The sequence below is a fragment of the Macaca thibetana genome, chromosome X, assembly GCF_024542745.1.
Source record: "Macaca thibetana thibetana isolate TM-01 chromosome X, ASM2454274v1, whole genome shotgun sequence".
Taxonomy (NCBI): domain Eukaryota; kingdom Metazoa; phylum Chordata; class Mammalia; order Primates; family Cercopithecidae; genus Macaca; species Macaca thibetana.
This window is the reverse complement of record NC_065598.1, coordinates 49,881,138-49,893,186: the sequence shown is the minus strand read 5'-3', so window position 1 is coordinate 49,893,186 and position 12,049 is coordinate 49,881,138. Positions and strand designations below refer to the sequence as shown.

General features: G+C 42.1%; 1 protein-coding gene across 1 annotated transcript in view; it reads left to right on the top strand.

Annotated features, from left to right (window-relative positions):
- Positions 1-12,049, top strand: part of DGKK (diacylglycerol kinase kappa) — a 109,305-nt gene that overhangs the window by 73,477 nt on the left and 23,779 nt on the right. Inside the window, exons 9-15 of the mRNA XM_050776836.1 lie at positions 4,074-4,257; positions 4,956-5,064; positions 5,833-5,972; positions 7,004-7,085; positions 8,789-8,880; positions 9,761-9,860; positions 10,837-11,065. Of these exons, the coding sequence (XP_050632793.1) occupies positions 4,074-4,257; positions 4,956-5,064; positions 5,833-5,972; positions 7,004-7,085; positions 8,789-8,880; positions 9,761-9,860; positions 10,837-11,065 (936 nt within the window). The remainder of the gene's footprint in view (positions 1-4,073; positions 4,258-4,955; positions 5,065-5,832; positions 5,973-7,003; positions 7,086-8,788; positions 8,881-9,760; positions 9,861-10,836; positions 11,066-12,049) is intronic.

Below are 12,049 nucleotides of genomic sequence, written 5' to 3'. Positions count from 1 at the left end.
AAATTAGTTGACATTAGTAAAGGAGGATTTTTAAAGTACAGGAAGAGAATGGTAAGCCAACCTATGCCAATTTCGCGTCTTTCTGTGGAGTGAACAGAATAAATTTGAGTGGGACAGTTGGCTCCCTGTTTAGGGTGCTGTGGTTGTATTAATGCAGCTCAAAGAAACATGAGCTTTTTTCGAAAGGTTCTTTCAGGCCGTTGACTCATCAGGAGCTTAAAGTCAACTAAATCCCCTAAGCTCTTTTCACACTTGATGCTGCCAAGTCAAGTTCATATTGTCCTGTTCTGGTACAATTTATGTCCTTGAGCCTAAAGGGCAAGCTTCACATTTATTCCCTTTACATTTCATCCCTGGACTTTGACCTGTCAGCCTGTCAAGGTCATTTTTCAATCTTGATTCTGTCATGCAGTATCTCTTCCTCCAGCTTTGAGTACTTCAAAGTTCATAAGTCAGCCTTCTATGTTTCCATGTGAATTGTCAGTTAAAATTGTGGAATAATACTGGACACTCCCTTATGATTAACATCATTCTATTCAAAAGCAACCTTGTGGAAAGGATTGTTTACTGGTTATAAATCTTCTTAACATTATTATATTCCTGCCCTCAGTGGCACCCATCTTTGTCACCTGGTTCACAAGATTCTCTTGACAAACTTGGCCTTGCTCAAATTCAGATATTCTCTGCCTCAGGGGGAAATGCTAGATGGGGCTGCCCCTGTAGTCTCCTGGGACTGCCTTCCTGCCGGGGCTACTTCCCACTGTCTTCCCACCTGTGACCAAATGAGGTTTGATGCTAAAGTTCAAATCGCCTTAATTACAGAATTTTCTCTCTAAGCTTCCTATGCTCACTCTAGTTTATACCCTCATGGCTATTTCATTTATGGACAGCGTTAGTGTAATTCTTTTTTCCTACTTCTTAATTTAATTCTTGTCTAGTTAATATATTCACATGGTTCAGTTTTTTAAAAAAGAAATATATATATACACATAATACTTAATGAAAACTCTTGCTGCTATCTTTTATCTTTTCTCTGATCTTCTCAATCTCCTACAGCCCCCATATCCTCACTCACAGTTCAATACTGCCATTACTTTCTTAAATACCTTCCAGTAGTTCTTCATGTATATACTAGTAAATATAAATAGATATTCTTATCAACCCCTTTTAATACTATGCATATTGTTCTGCACCTTGCTCTTTTTCTCCTTCACAGTATATTTTGGAGATTTTTTCCATATCAACAAATTGCTTCCTTGCTCTTTTTTACAGTTGCAAGATATTCCACTATATGGATATACCATAATGTATTTAACCAGTCCACTATGATGAATAATTTAGTAGTTTTCAGTCTTTTGCTATTACAAATAATGCCACAATGAATAACCTCATACATATCCTTTTACATACACGTCTATATGAAAAATTCCGAGAAATAGAATTACTAGGTCAAAATGCATATGCCTCTGTAGTTTTCATAGATACTGTCAAATTCACCTCCATAGGGCTTGTGTCACTCAGCACTTCCATTCTTAGTCTATGAGAGTGCCTATTCCCCCATGGCCTCCCCAATCAAGTGTGTTTGTTAGTTTGTTTTTGTATTTTTTTTTTGCCAATGTTCTAGACAAGAAAAAAAAATGGTAACGTGGTCTAGTTTTAATTTGCATATTTCTTGTTATGAGTAAGTTTGACCATCTTCTCATCTTTAGGAGCCAAGTTATATTTCTATTTCTCATGAGCATGATGATTGGCTTTTAAAGGTTCATTTTCATCTAAACACTGGGAAACTAAGTTTTTGAATGATTCATTTTGAAGATAAGGAAACTGAGGCCCAAATAGTACACAGTGGTTGGTCTCACTGCCACTGCTGTCTCACCGTTAGAAAGGAACTGCCCCCAAAGGGCCTTTGACACTAAACAAAACAAAAACACTGGGGGCATAGATAGGTTTATTCCAGGACCTCTGGCAGGGAAAGTGCTTGCTTCCAAGCACACCTCAGAGAGCCACTAGATGTTGGCAAGAAGTTGCTTCCATGAGTCCTTTAATTAGGGTGCATACCCAAAGTCACATGCTCACCTAGAGGGTGTTGATAGAGGGTTGCAGAGTGAGGAAGGGAAGCACAGAGCACAGACAGGTTCTAAAACAAGGGAGAGGTAAGCTTTGGGCTAGGCCATGAATTGGGGCCTGCATTGTTGGTTGGTAGGGGAGCAAGCACATAAAAAGTTAACACCTTTTGACTATTTTATTTAAATATCTTAAGACCTGACTCGTAATGTTTCAAGTCCATGCTGAACAGTCTTCCGCTTATTTTTGCACTACTTCCTCTAACATCTTGTTGCCATTGAATCTGTCCCATGTCACCTCTCTGACCTCATCTTCTGCCACTCCCCCCTCACTCACTTCACAACAACCATACTATTCTCTTCACTGATCCTCAGACAGTCTAGACAGTCTCCCTTTTCAGGGTCCTGGCACTTATTCTTCTTCCTACCCCCCAAAAAACTCTTCCCCCAGATATCTGCATTGCTCACTCCTGCATTCATTCAAGTTTCATCTCAAATGTCACCTCCTGAGAGAAGCCATCCCTGACCACTCTGTCTAAAATAACACAATCTCTACCCACTTTCCCTACTTTATTTTTCTTCATGACAAATTCTTTTTTATAATTATTTGTTATGGTCTGTCTCCTCCATTAAAATATAAGTTCCACAAGGGTAGGGACTATTTCTATCTTGTCCACCACTATATTCTCAGGACATAAAGCAGGCACAGAGAATGCCCTCCATACATATTTATTGAATGAAGGGATTAATGCGTCTTAACTACCATTGTGTCAACATATTACTTTAGTAAAAATAAGTTGGAAGGGGTACTACTTTTGGATAACGTGTTCAGGGAAAGTAACTACTTCTGAGCTATGCTAATGAGGGGACCCAGCTTCTGTAAGACTCCCTTGTAGCTGTCAGGCCTGTCAAGTCCTAAAAATTTGGTGCATGACTGGCTAGCTGGCTTAGGATGCCTTCAAGCTCCACCGGCCAGTGAGTGGGAATTGGCCCATAGAGGAAACCTGCCTTTGATTTTTCCAGGCAAACCAGTCATGAAATCTACTCAAGTAGATTTCCTTCAGGTTCCCTTCCACCCAAGCTAAAACAAATGGGTCTTCTCAACCCACCTCCTCCCACCCCTGCTGAGGAGTGAGCCACATGCTTTTTGCCCTGTGTATTTATTTTTGCGGAGGCATCCCTGTCAAGCCACAGCTCCGAGGTCTAGGGGCTCACTATTTGTCTAGCATCTCTTAGGGGGCCATTGCACACTGCCTGTCTCCCTGCCAACAGGCTCTGAGACTCAGCATGAGTTGGCAGGCCTTGGTTATTTAGACTGCTATAACCTCACTTCTCCATGGGTAACTAAAATATTGGGGATTATTAAAAGCCTCTCTCTTGTTCAGATAATTTTCCTATAGTCTTGTTTACCCCGGGGAAGTTGATGAGATAATACAGATTGCTCTGCAACAGCCTTAGAGAAGTGATTACAGTTCTTTGCTTCATCCCACATCGATATGTTCTGTTATTTAGCTCCTGGCTAAATGACAGCCTTTCCTTCTCCCTTCTCCTGACCTAGTATCTTCTCACTATAAGAACTGAGGTATCCTGGGCAGAAAAAGGACTAGTTGTGTGCTGGTCTTCTTCCTGGGTTCTCAATCCTCTCCTTCCTCAGTTTCCTCACAGTTTTACTAATCCTTGGTTGTGGCACCAATTTCTTTATTCCTTATGTTCCAACATACTGTTGTGTATGAGTTTCTCTCCTGAGCTTGAAGGCAGGGACTATACCCCTAGCAGTATCTGGCATGATGCTTGGCATGTAGTAGTGGCTCAGCAAATGTCATTTGTCTGACAACAGCTGGACAAATACTTTTAAGCCCTTCTGGGTGGTATCTTGACTCTGCTCCTCATTCGCAAAAAACTGAGACTCATACTCAAAAAGTTATTGCAAAATGTGATGTTAAGTTATGTCTCGTTTCCATCTCAACGGGTCTGTTCTTTTTTTTCTTCTTTTTCTTTTCGTTGTGTCAGGCCAATTAGTAGTATCTTCGGACTTCTGGAATCTTGATTGGTCATCAGCCTGTTCATGTCCCTTGCTCATCTTCATCAACTCCAAAAGTGGCGATCATCAGGGGATCATCTTCCTCCGAAAATTCAAGCAATACCTTAACCCATCTCAAGTGTTCGACCTATTGAAGGGTGGACCTGAAGCAGGGTAAGCATGTACCCCATGAGTATGATTGGGTACGTAAGGGAGTCTTCCCTCTATACATTCTAAACTAGGATAGGTTTCTTGGAATCAGTTCTGTATTTGGGCAGGAAAGATCTATTTTCTCAAGTCAGGACACAAATGCATAACTCCAGAGCCTTTTGGGTTGGCTGGTAGGAAGGCTCTTAGCCCTCTCCCAGAAATCCCTTCAAGCCCAGGTCCAAGCCCCTCTCAGATTTGCTTTATCTTTTTTGGTTGGAAAACGTAAAACTACGCCTCCTAACCTCAGAGAAAGAGACAAATGGACACTGCTGTCTACTTTTCCTGCCACTCTCTTTCCCAGGACCAAATAGATATATCTCCTCTACAGACCTGTTTTATTTTGGGATCATCTGGCTGCTCGGTCCTGGTTCCTGTGAGCCCACTGGCCACCATGCAAGGCATCTTCCTGGGCCTCAGCAAATGGGTCTGGTTAGGTTACTAGTGTTTTCCAGAGCAAAGCTGGGCACAGAAAGAAAATGAGTTGAGGCAAAGCCTGATCTCTGGGATTGTCTATGGTCTTAGATACACAGAGAGATAAGGGTTAAGGGAAAGAAGGCAGGTAGTCTGTTAGCAGAGTGCCAAAGCAGCAATCTTATATTGTGGGAAAAGTTACAAAACTCAGCTGTTCATGAAATGACCCCCTTTCCTTTTTGTCCTTCTAGGCTGTCTATGTTCAAGAACTTTGCTCGCTTTCGCATTCTGGTTTGTGGTGGAGATGGCAGCGTGAGCTGGGTCTTATCTCTGATTGATGCCTTTGGATTACATGACAAGGTAAGTCCCTGGGTGACTCAGTTTAGCCATTGCTAGAAAGAGTAGGGGTGTGTAACTGCCCATCCCAAGAAGTCCCAAGTCTTTGCCCTCCCTGTCTGTAAAATATGTTTCCCCCAGGTTTCATATTCAGCCTGACTGGTAGATTCCCAATCTAAGCCTGCTCATCTAGACTATTTTCTGGTTGTCTATCTGTGTGACATTGACAGAAAGAATGAGCAGTGCTCTGTTTCCTAGGCTTCAAAGTGAAGAGTTGAGTTGAAGTAGAGGAGAGCAAACAAAACAGAAGTGGTCTTAGACAGAACTCAGTCCTGAATTTCCTTCCCCTCCTGAGCCCACTGATTTTCTTCCTTGAGTCTCAAGAGTGGCAGAAACTTTCCTCTATGTCTCCTTGCTGTCCCTAGGCAGCCCCTTGCTCTTCTCACTCCAATAGCTTTGTCTCCTGACGTACTTCACCTCCTTGGCCCAGCCCAGATAGAAATTCACAGCTATATTCCTCTTTTATAAGCATGGCCATGAATATTGTCATATTCCAGCAAGTTTTCCCTTTACTTAGTAGATTCTGTGTTGTTAACACTGGGGTCCAACTCCTTAGGGAAAATTTCACCCAATTGCAAACATCTTCTCATTACCTTCCCCAGAATCTGAAGTCCCATAAATCCACTGACTTTAAGACCATAATTCTTCCCAAAGAGTACCCTCTAGGTTCTTCCACGGGTGAAGCTTGGTAGAAAGACTGTCTGAAAAGGGTGTCTCCTTTTGTTCTTGCAGTGTCAGCTGGCAGTCATCCCACTTGGAACCGGCAATGATCTGGCTCGTGTCCTGGGCTGGGGTGCATTCTGGAACAAAAGCAAGTCACCTCTGGACATCCTCAACAGAGTGGAGCAGGCTAGTGTGAGGATCCTAGACAGGTAAGTGGCCGAAAGACCAGGCCCTTGTGCCTCTTCCTGTCCCACATCAGTTACATCACCTCAATCAGGAATACTTTAACTTCTCTGATAGAGCCTCATTTCCTTTCTGGCTTCAGTGCAGAGCCATTTGTGGGTTGGGTTGGGCTTGTCTCTTGGGAAGCCAGGGTCTACCATGTATCCTTCAAACATTATTGAAGCCCCTCTTCAAAACTAAAGGATCCTACTGGGAAGTCAAGGCTGCAGTGGGCCATGATCACGCCACTGCATTCCAGCCTGGGCAACACAGTGAGACCCCGCCTCAAAAAAACAAAACAAAACAAAGCAACAACAACAAAAACAAAAACGCCAAAAAAAACTAAAGGATTCTAGAGCAGGGCCCCATGGATAAAGTTCAAGTGTTCTGTGAACCTTCTTCAAATTGCAGAGCCAATGATCTGTTTAAGCATATTCTCTCTTGGGGAAAAGTCTATCATTTCATCAGATTTTCAAAGAAACTAAAAAAGGGATGAAGGTTGAGTTTAGAAATAACTTGCTTACATTGTCACTGCTCTAGAGAAGAGCGAGTACTACCATCCTATTTCCTGAGGATAAAAAGACTTTCTATGCTGGTGCATATATGAACATTTGATTTATTGCTGCCCATAAGGATCTCCTGGGGAGCCTTTTAGAAACATCAACCTGGGCCCCACCACAAAGATTCAGTAGGTCATGGCAGGGCCCTGGAATGTGTATTGTACAAAAGAACCTCAGATGATCTTGATGGTTACCTCTGGTTAAGAAGCACTGCTCTCTGAGAACCCTGTAAAGGGAAGGGAATTCCTTCCATCACACTGGCCTATAGAAGTCATGAGACAGAGGTTCCTCTTATGGTATACCTTGAGATCAGGTGACCAGAGATTTCTTGGGCACCCCCTACAACCCACTTCCCCCCACCACATAAACATTTTTACTTCTATCTTCACCTTTGAAGCATTAATTTTTACCAGTGATGAAACAGACCCTTAAATACCCATCTTTGAAATTCATTTCAGATGGAGTGTGATGATTCGTGAGACTCCCAGACAAACCCCACTGCTAAAAGGACAGGTTGAAATGGATGTACCACGATTTGAGGTAACTACTGTCCAGCTGTAATTCAAACCGATATCTTTATTACACAGTGAAATAATTGGCAAAACCCAGAGAGAAGCGTTTGCATTGTCCATGGATGAGGATGAGATCATTGAGGGTTGGTGACATGTCAGTCAGCAGCTGTTTACCAAGAACTATGTTAGGCATTGGGGATATAATTCATTCACCCATTTATTATTCACTCAAAATATTTACAGAGTAACTACTTTATGTGAGATATTATTCTAGGAGATGTTCTTATATGCTAGTGGGTAAAGAAGAATGACATAGTCTACTTGAAGAGATGGAAAAATAAATTGTTTTAGTCAAGTAGTATGAGTGTTAGTACATAAGGAAGTAGAGGGGGTTGGGAACACATAGCAGGAAGATCTATCTGAGTCTGGGGAACTCAGGGAAAGCTTCTCAGGAGGAGTGCCATTTCAGAAGAGACTTGAGATCCAGAGAGAGTTAACCAGGAGAATAAGAAAGGGGAGGGTTTTTCCACACAGATGGAACAGCGTGTATTGTTCCAAAGGCAAGAGAGAGCATGGAATATTCACGAAACTGAAGTACATTCATAATGGCTGATGCATAGGGGCCAGGGAGGGGGCATTCAGGGAGACTGACTAAAGATGAGGCTAGAGAAGTAATCAGGGGCCAGGCCAGGAAGGGCCTGATAAACCACAGTAGGAAGTTTGGATTTTATCCCAAGAGCAATAAGAATTATAGAAGGATTTTTTTTCTTATCTTATTATGAATATTTCTACATTGATGAAAGTTGAAATGGTAGGTCTACTACTAACATTTTCCTATGCATGCTTTATCACATATCCAGTCATCTATCCAGTCTGCTATCTAAGAGAAGGGGTTTAAGCAGAGGAGTGCCATGGAATGTGGAGAAACAATTGAAGGAATAAAAGACTAAAGGCAAAGAGAAAAGCTAGGAGATTTTGTAATTGTCTAGGCAAGAGATGATGATGATTTGGACTGGTAAAGTGGTAGCAGGGATGCATAGCAGTGGATACATTTGAGACATACTGAAAAAATAGAATTATCAGGTCTTGGTAGATGTTTGAATGTCAAGGGTGACAGAGAGGAAGGAGTAGAAGTTGTAATTAAGAACACAGACTCAAGAGCCAGACTACCTGGAATTGAATCCTGACTCTAAACTTATCGTCTTTCCCTTCTCTGGGCCTCAGCCTGTGAAATGGAGATAATAATAGTCTTTATCTCATAAGGTTGTTATGAGGATTATATGAAGAAATATACATGTAGCTTAGAACAGAGCCTGGCACATAGTCAGTACTATATAAGTGGGTGCTGTTGTTATTGGTAGTAATATTATTAAAGACGTTACATTCTGGAATTGGAAAGATGTAGATTTGAATCCATCTTTATTCCTTACTAGCTATGTAATATGAGATTGTTTGTTCATTTGAAACATGAAAGAAATAGTACCTCCTTCATAGGAGGTTGTGATTATTAAGAGAAAATGAAATACATCTAAATTTTTCGAATGACCATAGATCTAAGATCATCTCTGTTGACCTTCAACAAGAATTATTTGATCATTATCATCTCTAGAGAGGCAGTTGAGTTGCTGGTAGAGTCAGTAAGCAACAATGAGGCTGCGGGGGATGAGGATCGGCAGCACACTGTGTTACTGTACTAAGATTCCAGGGCGTAAGAACTCCTTTTACCCCTAGGCTGCTGCCATCCAACACTTAGAATCTGCAGCCACCGAGTTGAACAAAATCCTGAAGGCCAAGTACCCCACAGAGATGATCATCGCAACCAGGTCAGTCTTCCTTTGGCTCTCATCGTTTGGGGCTGTTCCCAGGTCAGACATGGGGCTCATTTTGATAGCTGAGGGTGTTGAGGCCAAGGAAAATATATGTTTATATTCCCAAATCAGATTTCTCCCAACTCAAGCACCCTGAATGAAAAGTTTAGGAAAGAAAGATGGCATTGAGGTAAAGTCGTCTGCTGTTCCAAAAAGTCAAAATTGCAAGCCAGAGATTTGGAAAGAGGATTATAGTAGGGAAACACAACATTATGGACCATTTAAGAGCATAGCATAGCTTCCTATAGTATAGACACCTTGCTTTCCATCTTTTACATCAAGAAAGGTCTCTGTAATATCTACCAATAGCTGCTTTCTCATAACCTGAGGAACACATTCCCCCTTCTAAATATATGGGTCATTTGTTCTTCCTGGGACTTCTTAGGGGGCTCCTGCCCAGTCGACTACACTCTCCTTTGAGAAAAACTTCCCACAGGGAGAGTCCTCCCAATATAATCATTTGTACTAAATTAGCTGGGCCCTTGAAACATAGCTGATTGACCCTGGGTGAAAACCTGACCCAAGTTGGACCAAGTGAATTCTCTTTTCTGGAAATTCAGAATTTAGTACTAAGAAATGCTGGTCAAGCTTTCTTAGGTACTTGACTTGGGAAGTGGTATGAAACTGGACTAAAGTAGGGATGGAACATATTTCACAATATGTACAGAAAAAAAAGCAGAGAGAAAAAGGCTGGGAGGAGAGGGTGAGAGAGAGAGGACAGATCAGGAAAGAGAGAGAGAGGAGCAGGAGGAAGATGGGGACTGATGACGTAAGAGAGAAGGGCTCTAGGCCTCATGGTTCACGTAACATTGTGCCATCTATCTTATCTTTCTAGATTCCTGTGTTCAGCCGTGGAAGATTTTGTGATTGATATTGTAAAGGCCTGGGGTCAGATAAAACAGAACAATACAGCAATAGTGTCTGTGATTTTGAAAGTAAGTTTCCATTCCTTTTGTCTTACCCTCTTTGTGGAGCAGCCAGGGGCCCCTTTTTAATAAAAAACAAACATGCCTCTCACTGGGAATAGTAAAAGAAAGGAAAGGAGGAGCAGCTATTAAGCCTCCCTGATGAGGAAGGTCCAACCTCATTGAACTTCCGTCTTTTGCTAAATGAAGGATGGCCCTCTACATGCATACACACATACCATGTACATGCCAAACATCTGCCCACAACTAGACACAAGTGTACATCAAGCAGGTATGTGCATGGCTGTACACCAGAACGTGCTTGAAAGTATGTACATACGAATACACACTACAAATACATTCACATTCACCCCTCTAACAACAATAGCCAACATGTATATATATAACACTTACTCTGTGTCGAGGACTGTTCTGTTTTTAATGTATTAATGTATTCAATCCTCACAACTACCCTAGAATATGGAGGCACAAAGCAGTTAAGAAACTTGCCTCAGATCACAAACTATTAAGTGATGGAGCTAAGAATCAAGGCCTTAAATCATGCAGCAGATGTGGGTCCCCAAACCTACACACATACAAAGACACACACCCACCAAGCACCTAAGCAGGGGCACATGCATATCCAGAGGAGCATGCCCATAAAAATCCAGAAATGTTTGTCTTTCCTCAAGTTTGCATGTTACACATTGTTTTATAGGCCAGTTTGACACAAGAAAGACTCAGCTATATACACTGATGCATGGGGCCACTCTGAAACAAATGATATGGGTTTGATCTCCTAACACACTTTGGTTATCTCATCACATCTACCCACCTACTTCTTTCTCTAAGTACTTCATCTTCCCAAATGTGGTTTTCTATGCTCAGCATTTATGGACAACTCTTACCCCTCCCTACCCTTCCCCATATCACCACCACTCCTCGTTCTGTCCTCTCAAGCATGGGTCCATCATAACAAAGACCTGTCTCCTTCCTTTCTATCTAGAGTGACTTAATGTATGATAAGCTCAGTGTCCTGATCGATGTCCTGGCTGAGGATGCAGCAGCTACTTCTGCTGAGAAAAGTGCTACAGTATATGCAGACAGCAGCAAGGCAGATAGGAAGCCCTTCGTTCTTCAAATAGACCACATAGCCAAGTGCAAGTTGGAGCTGGCCACAAAGGCCCAGAATCTCCAGAAATCCTTGAAACTCATCATATTCCAAGTTGAACAAGGTAAGGTGGCCAGGGTTGTAGTGACTGAGGTAGGGGAAAGAAAAAGTTCCAGAGGATGACTTACTGGTCTCACTGACTCCAGGTTTGCTATCTGACTCTGCTACAAAAAGTTGTCTAGATTCTGCATTCATATTGCATACGAAGTCAATATTCAGACTACTGATTTGAAAAACCTCAGTCCTGCTAAGCTGCCCCTTTGCCTCCTCCTATCTCCCAGACAGTCAACTCCTGCTACTCATTTTTGGAAACCAACACTCATCCTATACAATTATATTAATAGATGCTAAGTGGCCTGGTTCAAAGCTCTATCAGCTTCCACCACCAGCCATAAGACTTTTTTCCTCCTGCTCCTGTTTCTTTCCAACCACTGAGCCTATGACTATTTTAGAAAGAAAATGGTGTTCATCTCTGTATGTGTTGTACAGTATTAATCAGGCACAAGGGCCCTGAGAGTGGTCCTGACAGTTCTGGCATAATTGCCATTGCCAGAGCTCACAACAGTCTGCAAATTTCCCAACTCAGAATGAAAACTCTTCAACTCCCTCAGTTTCTTCATTGAATGTTTTGCTGACCACTTCTTTCCCACAATACTTTGAGAAACAGATCAGAAGGTGGTATAAGACTGAGTGTGTTCTAACTAAGCTATTGGAACTGAGCAGAAATCCTATGCAGCAAGGAAGTCCGTTTGGCTGGCCCTTGACTTTTAGTCATGGTGCCTTGCCCTGCCTTGGTACCTTCAGGTACAACCTCAGCCAAGTTTCCTAGAAAGAAAGAAAATCTCCCTTCTGCACAGTGGAAGGATTAAACAGTCAATTTGCCTCTATTTCTATAATTAGTTTCCAAGCAGTGGGGATCAGATTAAACTGATGTAGCCATAACTGTCACAACCAACCCTCAGTCTGCTCCATCGGCATATATGTTAGATTTAGAGGTGTAGCTTGTGGCTATGAGATAATAAAAGACCTCCCTGGTAGGGGTAGAGAT